The sequence below is a fragment of the Schistosoma haematobium genome, chromosome ZW (assembly GCF_000699445.3).
Source record: "Schistosoma haematobium chromosome ZW, whole genome shotgun sequence".
Lineage (NCBI taxonomy): Eukaryota > Metazoa > Platyhelminthes > Trematoda > Strigeidida > Schistosomatidae > Schistosoma > Schistosoma haematobium.
In genome coordinates, this window is record NC_067195.1 from 50,935,781 (window position 1) to 50,955,948 (window position 20,168).

General features: G+C 37.7%; 2 protein-coding genes across 2 annotated transcripts in view; one reads left to right on the plus strand and one right to left on the minus strand.

Moving 5' to 3' along the window:
- The first annotated feature begins 785 nt into the window (after positions 1–785).
- On the plus strand, positions 786–11,376 carry PPP3R1 (Calcineurin subunit B type 1). The gene is made up of 2 exons (XM_035734250.2): positions 786–1,164; positions 9,748–11,376. Exons 1-2 carry the CDS (start codon positions 826–828, stop codon positions 9,916–9,918), a joined length of 510 nt encoding a protein of 169 aa, XP_035588990.1. The 5' UTR covers positions 786–825; the 3' UTR covers positions 9,919–11,376.
- A 4,161-nt stretch (positions 11,377–15,537) lies between these two features.
- FUT8_2 (Alpha-(1,6)-fucosyltransferase) overlaps positions 15,538–20,168 on the minus strand; it is a 5,059-nt gene continuing 428 nt past the window's right edge. Inside the window, exon 1 of the mRNA XM_051208677.1 lies at positions 15,538–20,168. This exon is cut by the window's right edge and continues 428 nt beyond it. Within this exon, the coding sequence (XP_051071764.1) occupies positions 15,915–17,321 (1,407 nt within the window). The 5' untranslated portion in view covers positions 17,322–20,168 and the 3' untranslated portion in view covers positions 15,538–15,914.

Below are 20,168 nucleotides of genomic sequence, written 5' to 3' on the forward strand. Positions count from 1 at the left end.
GTCACTTGTTCTTCCTTGGCGCCATGTGCACAGAGGTTGCCAATTGGCTATCAAATGGACGGATGATAAACAACTGTAGCACGCAGTAGGAGTAAGCTCTAGTGATTTTAAGTTTGTCTGCTGCCAGTCTCGTAGGTTTAACAAACACAGATGCGCCTTCAGTTTTGGTTGTACGACTTACTCCCAGATCACTTTCAGGAGGATGAGCGTTGGATCTGGTTCGGTTCCACGAGTATATCTTGAGACTTGGCAGTTGTTACTGAAGGAGTCCGTACCATATTTACAGGAGTGGTGTGAATTTCTTTCCCTTTTGTTGACTGTAGATTTCTTTGGGTGTCGAATTTCGTTTCCCAGTGTCGACTAGAAGCTCACACCTCTTTAAAAAGTGGACGGTAATTTCTCAGAATAAAAACCTGTCGAAGGTGGATTGGCTCATGGGTTAATCTTTGATTGCCTTCTATCCCTTCCTTACGTTAACGAATTATAGAGAATGCTTGGAGCGTTGTTACCTTTGTCCGTAGGTAGTAAAAATGTATGGAGAGAGGCACATAATGGCAGTGACAGTATAGTGCTACAAAGTGATCTGGACAATTAGGCTTGATGAATATGCATTAGGCAACATAATTCGTTGGTTGTACTAGGTCCATTGATTTACAATTTTTAATATTGAGACTGGGGACTAAATAAATAGCATACATGTTTGACAATTGATACGAAAACATTTTAATCTTATGAACAAATCATTCTTTCGTCCCACTCGCTTCTTTTATTTAACTGTTGTCCATGAATTTTTGAGAGAGCGCATTTGAACGCTAAGGGAAAAAAATGGGGAATGAAGCTTCTCTTCCAGATCTTTGCTCTACATTTGACGTTGAGGAAATAAAACGTTTGGCCAAACGATTTAAAAAACTAGATCTTGATGGTTCTGGATCTTTAAGTGTAAAAGAGTTCATGAGTCTTCCTGAACTTCAACAAAACCCTCTAGTTGCAAGGGTTATCGAGATTTTTGATACGGATGGCAATGGAGAAGTTGACTTCAAGGAATTCATAGATGGAATGTCACAGTTTAGTGTAAAGGGTGAGAAGGAAGCAAAGTTGAAATTCGCGTTTAAAATATACGACATGGACAAAGATGGATACATTAGTAATGGCGAATTATTTCAGGTTAGACTACTTTTCCTACTGTGGAAGATTAAGGTACTTTATCATGCTAAGGTTCAAATACATGCACTAATCTTTTTCAAACATCGCTAGTTTGACGATGACGAGTGTGTTTGAACACTTCCCTACATATTTACTCTCTTCCCGACCGTTGTTGCTACCTTGACGTGGTGGTCGGGCTTGCCTATCGTGATGAAGCAAACGAGCTATACTGGCTGGAACAACCGTTCCTCAAGGTCCTACCATATCAGACAGGTCGGTTGAAGAGCGGTAAGACTAAAAGCAACAAAACCAAGGTCCGAAGGCGAAGTCGTACTGCTGACTGTACAGAGGTGTGACAGCAGTAAGGTGTTTCCTTCAGACAACCAGCATGACAGCGATGCTGCCTTCCCACAAGGAGGGGTGGGGTTAGAAAAGGTCGACCCTAAAAATGCGCACCTCACCTTACCTCACGGATTTCCGTCTCCGGCGGTAAGGCCCTTTGAAGAACGGAGCTAACACGTCAAAAACCTCCCACGAAAAGGCCGTGCGCGACCGGCCTCAAGCAGTTGTCCCTTGGGCACTGCGGTCACGCTCTCAGGTCACTGAGACCGCCTCTAATCCAATTTCCTTTTCAGGTACCTCCAGAAGAACCCTTCCACGGTGTGGGCAACCGGGAAGTGATAACCGCCCTCATACCTCTAACAGCACCCAGGACCACTGTATTCATAATCAACCTTCCTCTTCAATTCCTATTATTCCTCCTACATCGACTTTCAACCCTAAACTTCCTCCTTCGGCTTCCTCCTCAAGTTTCACCATAGCCAACAATTCTAGTGCTCAAAACTCTGTCCCAGGTCTACTGAAACCTCGCTCCAAACTACACATTGGAGCTTTCAACGTACGCACTCTATGTCAAATCGGTCAGCAGACTTCCTTGGCGAAAACCCTAGAGTCTTTTTCCATTGATGTATGCTGTGTCTCCGAAACACGCATACAGGATTCCAGTGTGGTCATTCACTTGACCTCACCTCGGCAAAACGGAGAGCCAACGAGATACACCCTACGTGTATCTGGTGACCCGATGGCCAGTTCTCGTGGACTGGCAGGTGTAGGCATAGCACTAAGCATGAGGGCGGAACAAGCACTGTTAGAGTGGATTCCCGTCAACAGTCGTCTATGTGCTGTTCGGCTAAACGGCTCCGTAAAAACTCGGAAGGATAGGGACACACGTCGTTGCCTTTTCGTCGTTTCTGCCTACGCTCCCACTGACTGCAGCTCAGATGATTTGAAAGATGAATTTTACAGAAAGCTCTCCGAACTTCTTCAGAAAGCTAAACGCTCAGACATAGTACTCGTAGGGGGTGACTTTAATGCTCAGATAGGTAGCTTAAACCAAACAGAAAGGCATTTAGGTGGATATTTTAGCATTCCGGCACAGCGAACAGATAATGGTGACCGTCTCTCGCAACTGTGCTCAGACAATCGCTTATTTTTAGCAAACACAAATTTTAAGCATAAGGAAAGACATCGTCTAACGTGGCGACCGCCTGCACCAAGCCAACGATGGACTCAAATAGACCATATTGCCATCAGTCATCGTTGGAGAGGGTCGGTACAAGATTGTCGCTCATTCTGGAGTACCTGCTTGGACTCCGACCACGCCCTAATACGGGCACGCATCTGCTTGCGCCTTACTGGACGCAAAAAAGCCACATTAAAAAGACCCATTAGAACTGAGTTGAGTAACGAGAAAACCAAAAGTAGGTTCCAGGAACAACTAAGGTCACGATTAGGTAGTTATGAAAACGAGGTTGACCCAGTTGTTGCTTGGAAAGCCATACAAACAGCTGTGGAAACAGCAGTGACATCTATCAGTGATTTAAACCACAGGGTTACAAAGAACCAGTGGATTTCTTCAAAGTCTATCACACTGATGGATTCTCGTAAACTCGTCCCATCAGGTTCCGAACATGATGAAGAGCGACAACAAATCAGATCTAGGTTAAGAAAAAGTCTAAGAAACGACCGTGAGCAGTGGTGGGCAATGAAAGCAAAAGAGATGGAAAAGGCGGCGACTATAGGGAACACAAGACAGCTTTACAGACTAATAAAAGAAACTGGAATTAATAAGTCAAGTGTAAGTGAGATTATATCGGAAAAAGACGATACTCTCATCTGCTCCCAGTCCAGACGTTTAGAACGATGGGCGGAACATTTCAGAGAACAGTTCAACTGGCCTTCAGCTACTCTACAACTACCCTCCATTCCCAGACAGTGTGAATGGAACATTGAAGTAGGTCCCCCAACTCTTGCTGAAGTTCAAAAGGCTATAGTTAATCTGAAACGAGGAAGGGCAGCTGGTCCAGATGGACTGGCTCCAGAGTTCTTTAAGGATGGTGGTCCAATTTTAGCGATTAGGTTGACTAATATTTTAGCTAGGATCTGGGAGTTAGACGTTATCCCATCTGACTGGTCACAATCACTTGTCGTCCCAATATATAAGAAAGGGTCAAAATCATCCTGTGACAACCACAGAGGGATTAGTTTAACTAATATAATATCTAAAATACTAGCTTCGATAATTATCAGACGCCTAACTAAGACTCGTGAACTGCAAACACGAGAGACTCAAGCTGGCTTCAGACCTGGTCGTGGCTGCATCGACCACATATTCACCATTCGTCAGATTCTAGAACACAGGCATACTTATCGGCGTCCGACAATGGTGGTATTTCTCGACTTAAAAGCAGCATTTGACTCGGTAGACCGCGAGATTCTGTGGCAGTGTCTGTCATTGAAAGGCGTACCACAGAAGTACATAAACCTTGTGAAGGCTCTTTACTCGAACACTACTAGTCGAGTCAGAGCTTATGGCGAACTGTCATCTACTTTTGCAACCTCAAGTGGTGTCCGTAAAGGCTGTCCACTTTCCCCATTTTTGTTTAACTTCATCATAGATCTACTGATGGAAATAACTTTCGTCGACTGAGTTCTCGGGTATTGATCTCCATCCAGGAGATCCACTTATCGACTTAGAATACGCAGATGACATAGTCCTGTTTAGTGAAGACGCTGACAAAATGCAGAGTCTTTTGGTAGCACTGAGCAACAATGCCAGAATGTTTGGAATGCGCTTCTCTTCCTCTAAATGCAAGTTGTTGCTTCAGGACTGGTCTGTGTCAACACCTAAACTAAGGATAGGGAGTGAAGTAGTCGAACGCGTTGACAACTTCACTTACCTTGGAAGTCTGGGTTGGTGTCTGACGACATTTTCTGCACGGTTCTCGTTTGGCTTTTGCCAACTTACGTCACCTATGGCGAAGGTGAGATATCCGTCTATCAATAAAAGGACGAGTATACTGCGCGGCAGTCCGTTCTGTTCTACTTGACGGCTGAGAAACATGGCCATTAAGAGTAGAAGATACTCGTAAGCTACTAGTATTTGACCACAGATGCCTTAGAAATATTGCTGGCGTCTGCTGGGATCACCAGGTAAGTAATAGTGAGGTTAGACACAGGGTATTAGGAAATGATGGTAAATCAGTTGATGAGGTTATAAATCTTCATCGACTGAGATGGTTGGGCCACGTGTTACGTATGCCTGAACACCGACTACCACGACGTGCAATGCTATCCGGTATTGGAGATGGTTGGAAGAAAGTTAGGGGCGGCCAAACCAAAACGTGGCATCAGTGCTTGAAGACACTAACTTCTAGTCTGAGCCATGTTGGTAGATGCAGACTACTTGGTTGGGGTCCGCGTGACTGTCGTAACCAATGGTTGAAGACTCTTGGTGATATGACTCAGAATCGATCACAATGGCGTCGGTGTATACACTCCCTGTCTTCCCTTAAACTAAGAGATTAAAATCGCTTCATACCTTTCTTTCTACGAACCAATTTTTTCTTGTACTATATCTCTATATGCAATCTTTCTCTTATATATTACCACCTTTGACCTAACCACTGCTATGAATCCGGTGTTCATCTTGTTGTGCTGATGCGGTATGGCAACCTGGACCGATGCACATTTGTGCCTGGTCCTACGTTGTAGCTGACTGACTGACTTACAACCATTCCTTTTGTAGCCCTAGAGGGTGTAAGTAATAGTCCTTAATCCATATGCAGCTTTGATATGCCAAAAAGTATGAATTCCTTTTCAGCCATTGCAAAGACCGAATGATCTTCTACATGAAGAAAACTCGGCGAGACTATAATTTACGGACGAACTATTCAGATATAAGATGACAGGTCTCTGATTTTGGTGCGACATTCATTCACACAATTATCTAAGTAGCGTCCTTGCATTTTGGCTGATGCCATTTCGTGATGTAAACCATGAATCTAATTCCCTACTCTAACAATCAACTGTGAATCATAATCCTTAGTCTTCAGACTGCTCTATAATAATCATTTAGCCCTAGTAAGTAGGTGGACATTCTTAAGTTCAGTTTAGCGTCACTCAAAGGTCGTCCATAAATTATAGTCTCACCGAAAACCCTTAGGAGCTCATTAAACTCGAGAAATTCACATATTATAGTTCTAACCTGGTATTGTTGCGCTAGCCATTAGGTTTTTAAATACTTGATTCACCTTAAAACACTTCTGGAAAGTTTGTTGCCTCATTTGAGGACCAAATGTTAACAATTTATTTATTTTAACACATAGATATTGGTACAAGGAGGCACCAAATACATATGCGCCACACAAATCTCATTCGATATGTGTGAGGGCTGTGAGACTGCCTGGGTGCCCAAACCGAAGCAGGTGGTTTTCTTAGGGGGCCACTCCCCGAGCCTTCGACCTGAATGTCTGATCCACAAGGTAGTGGAGCATCGTAAGGAGATGCACTCCCATGGTAGCCCATGTGCACCATTGGTTTGGGATCCGGTTAAAGCGCCGGACATTCGCTTTTCGTTCTCCCATTTTCGTAAACAACACCCCGGCCACGAGAAGGCGATGAGTAGGACTTCCTTGGCAGAGGCTATATACGCGTGGCCATGTGAGGGCATTTCAAGAGGGAGAGCGGACTCTCCCCACTCTCAGCCGTACCAGGGCATTTAAGGGCAAAATGTTAACAATAAATCCGCATAAAGTTCTCTAAACTGGGTTTTACGAGTCATGCTACAGACCTGTCGCTCCAGTTTCAGTCTAGTAGAGACAAGTGGCTGGTCGGTTTGAATTGGTCCTGGGATTGGTGTTCCCTTGTTTGATCTTCCTCTTAAATGTGTCGATAGGAGGAGCTTCAATCACGTCGAATTTATTAGTTCCATTCATTAGTGATTCTATCAAAAGGCTGACAGTCAGCTGACAAGTAAATCGTTCTGGGCTTGTGAACTTCTTTGAAGTATTGCGAATTCTTTGTTTTAAATTTCAAGAAAAAGCAAAGCATATCAGATGCTGACTTATCACTTAGTAACCTAAAAATCGATTTAGTCACATCTGGCCCTTATATATGGCAAGGAGAATAGATTTAATTTAGACCTCTCACTATACAGCGGTCTTGCAATTCGGAGAATCAGATTAGTTGCGGCTCTTTAAACCACTCACAGCAGCTCATTATCTTTTTGGACAGGGAACAGCTTCTTGTATGCAATACTCGAGTTTAGGACGAACAAACACTGTATACAGAGTCTAAAAAGTCTTGGCATAGGCAAAACTAAGGGTTCTATGTATTAAACAAAGGGTTTTAAAACCTTTGGTGGCCATCACGTGTCCGTGTGCAGTAGCTTTCAAGTCTTAGTTAACGACGACTTCTGGGAGAGGTAGCTCAATGTTATTCATCATGTATGTGTCTGTACCCTGGTGGCCAATATGCAACATAATGCATTTGGAAGCATTCGTCAGCGGTTGTCAAATTCCAGACTATTCAGGTAATTTTTGCAGGTAGTTTTGAAGTTCCAAACTGTGATATCCCTTTATCATCACACTCCATGTCTTAGTATCGTCAGTATATAATAAAGCGAATGATGATTTGACACTGCGGTTCATTTACATATTAAAGGGACGATACTAGCCCTAAAAATATCCCCTTCACCGCTCCACTGATCACATTTTTCCAGCAAGACAGCTTGGAGCTAACCCGTACCACTTGCTAACGTCCAACTGAGAGATCCTTTATCTACATAATTAAGTCGCCACCAATCCCAATACCACTTGACGTAGATAACAATCTTTCGTATGGTATTCTATTGAAAGCCTTATTAAAGTCAATAAAGGCTACGTCTATAGATAACTTTTGGTCTTCAAGACTATATCAGCTTTCATGAGCTACTAACATGTTCGTGAGAGATAAATAACCTGTTCTGAAACAGTGCTGCTTTCCAGAAAGAATTCAACCTCCAATTAGATGCGTAAAAAACTGACGAATAATTTTCTCCAAACTCTTAACAACTATGCTGGTTAGGCCAATGGGTCGATAGTTTGTCTCGTACCTGTTTTGAAGACAACTTACTACGGCGTTCTCCCAGTCTTTTGGTAATCTGCCTTGAGTTACAAATAGGCCGAAACATATGCTCAAGAGATTTGCGATAAAATTGCTAGTTCCTTTAGTAATCTAGGATGCATTTCTCAGGTCACATGAATTTAGCCATATCAAGCTTATTTAACAGACCAAATACATCGAGTTCTTTAATGGCCACTATGTGCAGTGTGTATAGAAGGATGTGTACAGACTGAATGGAAGGGCGTTTCTAAAGTATATAAAACACTAGAGTGGTTAGAGGATACCTGAGGTTTATCTTAATCGTTTCCCTCTGGTGTAGTGCTATCTTCACATAATGCTGGGTTACCTCCTCTTTTCGTAGTCCTTATGTTTCTGTACGAATATATAAGCGTTTCGGGTATGCTGTAAACCTTTTGACAAGGTTTTCTTTGTACAATCTTCTAGATTTTGTATAGGGTTAAGGCATATATTTCGGGCTTCCCTATATTGAGAGTTTGTCTTATCAGTACTCAGGAACTTAAATCCCATATCCAATAACATTTCGCAAATTCTGGACGTCAGGTGACGTCTTCTAAAATTATGGAACGCTTCATCGGCTGAAAATGAACACAAGTTAACATTTGCACCGGCACTTTTTCATACAGTGATTTGTATTTCAACTTAATCCGAACAAGTCAATATCATCCCGCTAAATCAATTAGCTAGTGGTAGTCATTTATATCTCGTCTATGCTTATCATTTATTAAAAGTTTATTAATGAAATTAACACATGCGGTTTTAAATCATTCGGTTAATAAGCTGTATGACAGAAGATAATGAAGGAGTGGTGTTAAAACCAGTCGTAAGTAGGTCACGAGGGTACAGCAAAGAATGTTTGGCGTATAGATAAGTGTGTCAAATAACGTTACACAAGAGTGGAGGGAACAGAGAGCGCTGACAGACATCACTTGATGTTATCAGTTCAGATGACGGTTCACTATGAACTCTGACTCGTCTAGTAGCGCTCGAGTGGAGAGTTTATACCAGGTTGATGTAAATCCTTACTGCGCCTCAGTAACAGACACTTCCACAAAACTTGTCGATCTTCAGTTGAATGATGCCTTACTATTCAGAAACAAAACTATGTTTAAGAGTTGATAGGTATAACTATACTCGTATTCTTCTGAGTGGTTTTCTGAAAGACCGCGATGCTTTCCAGTAAAATTTCAAATTCAACGCGTGTTAGATGATTTCACCAAGAATGGTGAGACCTGAAAGTCTTAGTTTAAGTTAGACGTAATTGACATCAGATTCTGATATGAACAACCGATAAGCTACCTAGCATACTTTTTCCGCTGCAGTTCGAACCTACATCTTACATCACTAACCTGTCACAGCGCGGGTGTATGCAGAGCATTCGGAATTGCATTCATATCTTAGTGTGTCTTATGCTCATTTCGTTTTGATGGTCGACAGATTTGTTAGTCTAAATTGTTGGACCTAAACTGAATGGTTCTGTCAAATCAGGCTGGATTCATGTTCACTATGATTGTCAACTGCGTTTGAAGGATAACACCCAATAAAGTGCACCACAACAGCCTATTTTTGCTACTCTTAAAAAGACACCTTGAATATCCTGACAATGCACTCCTATTGCGCAACTACTTACAGGTTTCCCAAACCATAACCGTTCAGCTGGTGGTCGAAGCCTTCTGTAGGAATTTATGCTTTGCACTAAAAAATGTGGTAAACTATGTTTGCCAAAAACAGGAAAGTATAAACCAGTCGGTTTTTTAAATCATCATGAGACTCATTTAATTTTAAGAGCCAATAATGCTCTGATTTGTTTCTGATCTTAGCAGGTTCTACATATGTAAAAGTCGGAAATGCTTGTACGAGCATTGGGTTGTCATAATAAGGTAATTAGTCCTTACACCCACTCACTATATTTCGCCTCCGTTTTATTCATGAAGTATAGTTTCTTGAATGGATATGAACTTTTGCTGAAACTTATGTTGATTTTACTTGCTTTTAGATGTGTTGTTTGTTCCTAGTTATTTATGATCTTAGTGATTTGAACTTCACCTAATTTACTAGGATTCTGTGTTCGCGTAACTGGTTTCTTCATACTTCCAGTTTGTATTCTACTTGACCTGGCCTTTACTTTTCATTATCTTCTAGGTTTTGAAAATGATGGTTGGAAATAACTTAAAAGATACTCAATTACAACAAATAGTGGATAAAACTATCATGTTTGCTGACAAAGACGGTGATGGTCGGATTTCATTTGAGGAGTTTTGTGAAGTTGTTAGCGGTCTTGATGTGCACAAGAAAATGGTAGTTGATGTTTGATATGTTTTAGTAGTAAGTATGCCAATAAAAATTGTATAGTTTCTATTCACTGACTTGGATAACTGTTAGTAAATTTCACTTTTTGTATGTCTCTTTATTAAACTTGGATTATAGAGGCTTACGCTTTACAAACGACAACTATACTGTCTGTGAAAAGTTTATTCACTTGTTTAGACATTGCTCATAAGATTTGTCTTTCATTGTGTTTCTTGATTTTATTTTTATTTCTTTCAAATGTATTTTATTTCAAAGGTCTCATACCGCTAACTTGTTTAGATGAGATAACCTCGTCTCTTCTTAAAAGTCGGTGTATGAATACGCACACGTCAACTTAGTTACATCATTCGTTTTTACTGTTGTTACTCATGTCGCTGTTACTGCTTTAATTTTGCTAATCTTTGTTGTCCTAAACCACTAATATTAATAGAATTCGAGGATCGCTTCAGTTTTCAATGTTCTGTGCTCCCCCAGTTTTTCTTTCTGTATTGTCTCGACTTTCAGTTTATCACTTAGTCGTCTCTAGCGCCTATGTTTTAAAATCACTGTGGATTTTCATCATGCTCAAATTTTTTTGAATGGTGCATGAATATTTCATTTTATTTCAGAAATAAGCTTGTCACACGAGTGACAGTTATTATATTTCCTTTGCCTAATTTATTTCTCATACCTATTTTTTGTGTTTTGAATAAAAGATCCATGGTTTGAATGACAGGTTGGGGATTTACCTAAACCAGTTACCTATGAATAGTGAAACCTTGTGTATGACTCCCTATATCGTATTTAGTTCAGTCGGGTGACTAGCTTCTAAACAAATGCGAAATCCCATCAAAATTGGTCTTTAAACATTTCTATACATTATGTATGGTAAATGATCCATAGGACCTCTGTAGTCTACATATACATCGGTACTCTGGTCTGCACCAATCTCTTTCTAAGTTCTCTCCGTATTTTGATTTCAGTGTTTGTAATATTTAGTATACCATAATCACGTGATTACAGATTCTCAGTGGAAGCTAGTTGCACAGTACCTCGGGTTGAAAATTTGTCTTAAGGATTTTTAACAGATTAAAACATTAAAGTTCCAAGTTTTCCGGTAAGCCAGTCAACATAATTCAAATAAAATTGTGACTCTTTAATAACTAGTAATCAGTAGTCTAACAATCTTGAGATTGTGGTACTATAAACAAACAAGTCCAGTATTGTTTTTCGTTAGCAGAATCGTTTTATACTTGGAGAAAACTTTACATTTTGTTCTAAGGCAATTCCTCGTAAGCTCAAGTTCATAACGTTTAAGAGATTCACATATGAAGCAACCTAATAAACTCATCTGAAACGAAAAATGGATTGGAACAAATATGATTTGTTGAAACTAAGTTCCTTGAAATCATTCTATTTTATAGTGATCCTTGAGCTTGACAAATATAGACTGTGAATAGGAGCATCTTATGATAAGTTTATGGATTATATATATATATATATATATATATATATATATATATATATATATATATATATATATATATATATATATATCCGTTATGCGAACATTTAGTGTACAGTGATAGAAAGGCATGTTAACCTGTTTTATTCTGCATCGAAGTGTTTCTCTGCATTATATAAAGTTACATTATGTTGTCTTCGTAAATGTACAGGGAACAAATATTAAACGATACTACAAGATAAACTGAGTTCATAAGGCAACATTAATATGTATTTACGTATGGATTCAGACGTACAGTTTATTAACTATCTGGAAGATATTTCTCATTTCTTGGTTGCAAATTATTCCATGCAGTCTAATCTTGAGCGATATACAATATTCTACCAATCACGTTCGCAATATCGTCCACTTAGTTAAATAATTTCACATCTTATTGATCATCTTCATATATCAATAGTAGTCTTGTCATACTAGGTATTTTTAACTATCAGCCGTAAATGCATCACTTCTCTAATTAATTCCCATTTTGAATAATTTAATGAATATCGTGGAAAGTGTTTTATGGCTTTGCTTTTACTTTCATATGATACTCATGAAAAGTTGTAGTATAAAAACGTATTCCCATTTCCAGTGTAGTAAAAACAGTGTGCACAAGCAGAGTACTATACCACATTATAGTTACTGAATCCTGTTATTTGTGGTCAATGATGGTTCATTAATAACACATATAACATTAACACAGCTATTATATCAAGTTAACAGATATTATGGCAGTGACAGTTAAAAACATAAGCAAATCATTTTGTCACGGATTGAAATATCAGTGATAACAACAGTTTCGATACTGTTTACAACAACTCTATCCTCTTTTGGCCCCAGCTACTTCAAAATAAAGATCTTGTCAGGAAAGATTCATTGGATAAAACCAAAGAAGTTTAAGATATATATCTAAATGCATTGAGAATCAAATTACTAATTATAAATGAAAGTTTATGAGTGGAATTCTCTATGAATAGTTTAATAAGACTAAAATGCACTGAATATTACTGAACAAAAATCACTTTAAACCTATATGCGAAATTAAAATTGATTTTCTACCCAACAGATGATATTTCGAAATGTAGCATCTAACATTTTCTTACAATGAAGTAATTTTTTTTAGTTTAAGACATTCGAATAAACTTTAAAATGTGTCTAATAACGTTTTGTTCGAAGTAGACTGTGGCTAGTAGTGCCTTGTAACTAAGTGACTAATGAACTTGGATCAGGCTGATTATTAGTACTTTCATTGAAACTGAGAACTGATAGGCGTTACTTCGAACACCAAGACTATGTTCACTAAGTTAGTGGGTCGCATTAACCAGCTATTATTCAAACAGTACCAAGTGTTATCAAACCTTTTATTATTTCGTTAATTTTATAGTTTATATTAATAGGTGAATTGTTTACTGAGAACCTGCTGATGAGTCCCAGGTAGAACAAAACACCAAAAGATAACGAAATTGTTAAGATTATTAATTATTTCACAGATTGATAAGTGTGAGATAAAACAATCACGATGAAGAAAATTTTGAATAGTTAAGATGATAAAACCGAATTTTTATTGATTGGTGATGTGGAATAATACTATCGACTGTTAGTTGCCTGTGATACCGGATGGTTATGGAAAACCACTAAATGAAATGATATTAAAGAACAACACTAACCACGAACATGGGTGAAGTAGGAAAGAGAATTAAGCTATGGGAAAAATGGTTCTTCACTTATTCAGAAATAATGATAAAATATCTTATGGAACTTGACCTTTTATCGCTTCGATTGTCCAATCTATCTACCAGATATGATTATAGCTGATTCCGTCATTTTATACCTTAAAAAGTATTTAGATGTGAGCTTTTTAATGATTTATAAGCGGATGACTATATTACTGGTGTATTATCTCAGTCAAAAGATAATACAATAAGCCTAGAAATTTCTATACATTGTGTTGAGTGCAATTAGGTTTACAATGTATTCTATCACTAGAAAAGTTTAAAATCCACGGTGTTTTCTGTCTAGCCAAGCCCTTTATTGCCACTGTAGTAATCTCAGAACAATCATAAAAAACAAGTATTTTTATGTCAGGTCAGTTTATGTCAACCTTTAGAAAGCACCAAATACCTGTTTCTCTTCACTATATACATCTATAATATGATTAACTTATATAACTTAAGCTGAGTTGAAAAATACCTAATGTGTTTAGTTACAAAAATGCAGATTTATTCGGGCAAGTTGGTCTTCAATTAGATAACCTGATATTTAATCTCGCTTAAGTAACACATTTTATTTCCACGAAATTATGCCATTCACTAATTTCCGGTAACATATGCTTCATGATAATGAATATTGAAAAGAAGATGCGAACCTACATTTTGGACTTTCTGTACTCGAAATTTCAGAATGACCAATGTTAACAAAAATTGAGATCTGTTTCTTCTAATGGTGTGCGTGCTTAATGACGAAGAACGGTTCTCGTCGAATGTTCAGACTCGATCCACTTTTGTTGCAGTTAGGTGGTTAATTTAATTAATCAACCCGTTTCTGGTTTCACTTACTTGGTTTTTGTAAAGTCGTAGCGAAATTACCTTGTCAGTGGTTCACTGAATATCAAGCAAGTTACGGAAGTAGGAATTGTTATACCCTAGTGAAGATTAAATTACGCGTAACTTCTGAGAACTACCAATGGACTAATATTCTGTATATCTATATTCCTCTTATTATGAGCTTTATTTTGACCTATAGATTGTTATTATACGATTTATTGTTCTTATATTCAGTTTATTGATTACAATCTCCCACATTCACAGTCACTTTTCGGCTTGATATTGTTTAAAATGTTTTTTTCCTATTTTATGGTGTGATGCGGTCTTTTTGGCTAGTATATAAACCAAGTATGTTTGAAATAAACGATTCGCATATTGGAAGTTGTTATTGGCGTTTTGGACTCAAGTGAACCGGCTAGGAGAACAAGGGACCAGTAAGGACACTAGGCTGCTCATGTCGGTCGAACATCATTGGATTAGCACAGTACAAAGATTGTTAAGTCGTATTTTGATTGGTGAATAAATCACGTGATAACTAGCTTGCGTTAAAGACACAACAGGAATACTAAATTAAAAATTGATTTACACTCGTGACTTCCTCATGTCATTGTTTTATAACTTCGTCTCCTTAGCTCTGGCGAACTTATTAATAAAGAACTTTTTAGGCGATGGTAAATTTTTCTCTGGTAGTGTTTATGGTTGCAAGAAAGATTTCGAAAGAAAGCTTAGTCGTGAATAATTTTTCACTCGGATTAATCAGGGTTTGTGGAAGGTTTTTGACGTGTTAGCTCCGTTCTTCAAAGGGCAGTTACGTATGCCCAACGACCGACTGCCTCGACGTGCTATGTTCAGTGGTATAGGAGTAGGTTGGAAGAAAGCTAAGGGTGGCCAAACCAAAACATGGCACAAGTCCATGAAGTCACTGACAAGTGGACTGAGTCATGTTGGTAGGTGTAGACTACCTGGTTGGGGACCGCGAGATGATAGCAACCGATGGTTAGAGACGCTGAATGACATGGCTCAAAATCGTTTGCAATGGCGCAGGTGCATCCACTCTCTGTGTTCTCCCAAATTCTAATCTGAATTCTCCATGTCCCTTTTTTCCTGTTTCCAAATTTATTTCACTGGATTATACTCTTTAAATAACATCTCCAAACCCTAATCTTCCCGATTACTGCTTATACTCTTATTACCTCTACCACTATGGGATTTGAATCGACAACTGCATCTCTGTGCTAATGTGGTGTGGCAACTCGAACTGATGTACGTACGTACGAAGTTCTACGTTGTTACTGACTGACTGAATCAGGGTTTGTATCTGTATTTCTATAACGGTAAGGTCGAAGGCTTGTTATATGCACTGTCAAAACTAACACACTTTCTGAAACGATTAAATTGGAAAACGTTCTTGATCTCTATAAACTGCTTATTGGTTGAGAGGTAGATTACTAATAGCAAGGTTATTTTGATGCATATATATATATATATATATATATATATATATATATATATATATATATATATATATATAACTGTTTGAGCGATGGCAGTAATAAGAAGCCAAATACGGGTTGAGTTGGATGAATTGAGCGAAGAAATTTCTTTTCAATTAGTTTTTCATCATGGCTCTACACTAATATATATACGTTTTACAATAATAATATAATACTCATCGAGTGGATACGTTACGTAATAATTACATAATGACATTTAAATTAACATTGATTAATTGGAAGAAAGAGGATTATTAATATTCAAAGTGATCAAGAAGCTGCTAAGTTGCGTAATGTAAGAAACAAAGAAGGAACAGAATTTTAACAGATGGTCAATAGGATGGTAGTTACGTAAGAATCAAGAGATGAATGTTGAGAAGTTATTAAGTTCAAAAGCAACAGAAATAAAATTACAAAAGTTTAAAAAAATTATTAAAAAAAATGGAAGAAGTATGAAAAATAGTTCTTTTGAAGGAAATCTTAAACTGATGGCCAGGGCAGGGAAAGTGGTTGTACGAATCTCTTTTGTATGCAAAGGTCAGGTTTGTGAACATGGATTGCGATGGCTTCCGCAATGTGCAAGAGGCGCACTCGTAGACCATGTGGCAAATTAGATGGGATATTGTAGATAACCTTAAAAGCTTCATTCAATTCGACTTGATGACCTGTGTCAACCAAGTGAGAGAGAATAGAACTTTTAATCACTTTTACCTGTCCTTTGTTTAACCACGACGGATGATGTTCAGTAATGCGATGACGGACTTGCCGAATTGTACGCCCAATATAACTGGCTCCACAGGAGCAGTTGAAACGATAGATACACATAGATTTGGCGAATTCAGGCAGTCTGTCTTTGTTGGCTGTTCTTATCTTAGGATAGTTGTAGAAGATTGCATTTAATCTGGCAGCATTAAATGTTTTTTTTACGGCTCTTCTTAGTTTCTGAGTTAAGGTTTCTTCAATGGTGTCATTTATGAATTGTAGTTTTATGAATAGTACCTTCTTATGGACGGTGGGTATCTTTGTCCTTGTTTTCTTCTCCATCATATGTTTGTCGATGAATTTCATGGGATACCCATTCATGCTAAGTAGGTTCCGAATATTATTCAATTCTTCTTCGATGGTGTCTTCAGAGCAAATCATTCTAGCCCGATGTGTCAAGATTTTTATCAAGTTCCTTTTGTATCTGATTGGAACTGCACTATAGAAATGAGTGTATTGTCCTGCTGCAGATTTTCTGTGTACCCCTCTTTTTAAAGTTCCGTCTGCTCTTCTTTTTAGTTGGACATCTAGAAATGATATGCTGTCGTTCTGTTCATCTTCTGATGTAAAATTAATTGATGGATGAACGTTATTAAATGTATTAAGTAAATTGTCCTTATCATTCTCTTTTTCTAGTACTATGAAGGTGTCGTCTATATAGCGATAATAAGTTGGTAAATGGCTAATTATGCTTTTAAGTGGTCCGTTTTCCAGTTTTGCAAGGAAAATATCAGCCACTAGAGGGCCCAATGGTGATCTCATGGCAATTCCATCTAGCTGTCTATAGTATTCGTTGTCAAATCTGAATTGTGCATTCATTGTGCATCTAAGAATTAACTGTTTTATCGCGGATGCTGGAATCGGGGTTTCTATGCGTCTCTCTGTTAGTTCATTGCAAATAAAATCAACTGTTTCTTGTAGTGGAATGTTAGTGAATAAAGATGATACATCAAGTGATAACATGAAATTATTCTTGAATTTTGTTTCAGGTACTCGTCTATTCAAATAGATATTAAGAACGGAAGCGAAGGAGAATATGCCAACTCTATTTAATAAAGCGTGACAATATTTATAACTAGATAAAAATAAGCTAAAGGTGTGTGATGAACAGGGTATGCGATCCATACAGACACTCTCATATTAAAACAATCAAGGTTATAAGCGAATAATTGACAAGGTTAAAGCATGACTATAGAACAACCAATATAGGGTTAGCATAGCACTGGACTCTACATCCTTCATATGGCAGGTTTTTTCTCCCAACAGTTGTCGTTTATTAAGGTACAGGGGTCAGTATTTTTTTAAAAGATTTATCGGTCAATGCAAACCTATTATCTAATCAACTTGATTACATCAATAAGTCGTATACTAGCAAATTTTTGTGGGTCAACGACAGTAACGTATTTAATGTTCATAAGAAATCTTAAATATGATTTTGGGTATAATGAAGCACATTTACATGGTCATATTGTAATCATGAGGTGTAAGTCCCCTTATAGAACGTTCTTATCTCCTAGGCTAATGGCGGTGCATACCCATATCCTAGCCATTGAACAAACTTCAGGTCTCTTGATGAGTGGTGTTATCTTCCACACCACTGAGTTAACAGTCGATAGTTCACATTTTTAACTGTAATGATTGTGCAAGATTGCAGAACCGTCATTAATCATTGCTATCGGCAGTACTTGTCTGTCACCCAACATGATTGAAATTCACTGGCCGTAGCTTCTCATCAAAACTTCGGAAATTCTTAGTCAGTCAACAGTGACTACATAGTAGTTCTTAGCATAGATAGTTCGTTAAGATTTTCCAGTTCATAACTTACACTACAGATTAATTTCGATTAGGCAATTTTTTGCTACCTTGTATGTTTGTGGGTGAACGCTCTGGTAGAGTCCTACGCTAAGAGGTAACATCTATCCATAAAAATAATACAGAACTGATATATTGCAAATAAAGAAATATAAGGCTTGGATAGTGTTATTTATGAATTAACTAAGTTTTATTATTTAAAAAAAGGTATTCATTCAGTAGTTGCTTTTAGTGGTAATTCGATATGGTTCTCATTGTAAACTCACCTAGCCCACCAGTTATTTTTTATGGTTTAAATAATAATGGTCAGTTAATTCTAAAGGCGCTAGCCATACTAAAAGTAAAAGTTTTTAATAATTATCAGTGCCAACGTTTGACTTCATAGTTTCAAATAGATTGAGCACTGTGTAGAAAGTTAATACTAAATATATTTTTCGTTATATTTTAACGAGTAGAAAAATTGTACTTCTGACGTTTCGCGACTTCATGTTACCCAAATTGTTGTGACTTTGTGTCCGGCTTTTTATCATGTGATTTATCCACCAATCAAAATACGACTTAACAATCTTTGTACTGTGCTAATCCAATGGTGTTCGACCGGCATGAGCAGCCTAGCGTCCTTATTAGTCCTATGTCCGCCTAACCCGTCCACTTGAGTCCAGAACACCGATACCGGCTTCCACTATGCGAATCGAATCGTTTATTTCAGACATACTGTGTTTAAATATCAACCAAACAGACCGCAACGCACCATAAAATAGGAAATAATATTTGTACACAATAAAGCCAAAAAGTGGTTGTGAACGTGGGAGGCAGTAGTCAGTAAACTGAACATAGCTTAAGAACAGTAAATCGTACAGCAATAAATTATAGGTCAAAACAAAGCTTATAACAAGGGGAATATAGATATACATTACCTAGTTACTAAATATATATACCATGAGAATATATAAATAATATTAGTCCATTAATAGTTCTCAGACGTTACTCGTAATGTAATCTTCACTAGGATATAACACACTTCTTCAGAGTAAATAAATTGCCCTCAACTAGTGTTGGGCGCTGATAATTGCTTGAATATATCAGTGGTAAGCCATCCCAAATCTTAGATATTCCGTACACGAAAACTGAACAAAATGACCGATTTTCCCAATGCTTGCAGTTTGTAATAGTTCTTTTGAATCGAAAAAAATTGTTTGGATCGCCATATAGTAACACGATAATGGAATCAGTCAGTTTGTAAGCGTGTGATCATGTATTATTGGGCAGTTTAGAATTGTTTATTTGTTAGTCAGTTCAGCGTAAGTTTTTTAGTAATATGATCATGGTGTACAGATATTGGTCTTGCAATAGTTTGTGAATTGCGAGTTGGCTACTCTAAATTCTACCGATTGACAAGCTTCAGATATCCCAGTTCGACCCCAATACTATCCCCAATCTCCAATATATCAGAACACGGACCGTAGATGAAAAATCGTTTATGTGGTCAGGAGCAGCAGAATAATGATTTACAAACAAATGCATATTTATACAGTCAGGATTACTATAAATATTGACCAACAGAAAGATGACACGTTCAATAACATTGACCAATAGGAAAATGACACACGAAATAAATATTGATCAGTAGGGGAACGACCAATAGGGAAATGACACCATTTAACGTTCAAGGGTAGCGTTAGACTTAACCGGATAATTGCTTTTGGGGTATTTTTCTGAGTATCCCAACAATATGACAGTTTTAAATCTTAAAAGTGATCGGATAACTACTGGTAAATTTTATCTAAATAACTAAAGCGGGTAATTTCAGGTGGCACGACTGAAGATTAACTACACATTTTATTTCTTTTTGGTAGAGTCCAGTGGTCCGAGTGTATTTTAGAATTCCAATTGACTTAAGGTGTATACTTGTTCCTGTAGTAAAAGATAATTAACTTAGCTTTCGACCTATATTCACTATCACCTCAAAGGATCGATGGATACAGCTATTGCACACACAACCACAATAATAATTAGCTTTATATTTTAGAGATTTTTATCGGAGCGTGTTTACTCCTCTGCAATACAAACAAGCAGAAATGGCTTTTAAAAATAAACAGTAGGAACACACGAAATTTTAAAAAGTTATAACGCGGTTATTTGTCGTGTGCAATATTCTGT

Coding starts and splice junctions, on each gene's coding strand:
- PPP3R1 (XM_035734250.2), top strand. CDS start 826: ATGGGGAATGAAGCTTCTCTTCCAGATCTTTGCTCTACATTTGACGTT. Junction 1,165..9,747: donor GTAATGGCGAATTATTTCAG/GTTAGACTACTT, acceptor ATTATCTTCTAG/GTTTTGAAAATGATGGTTGG.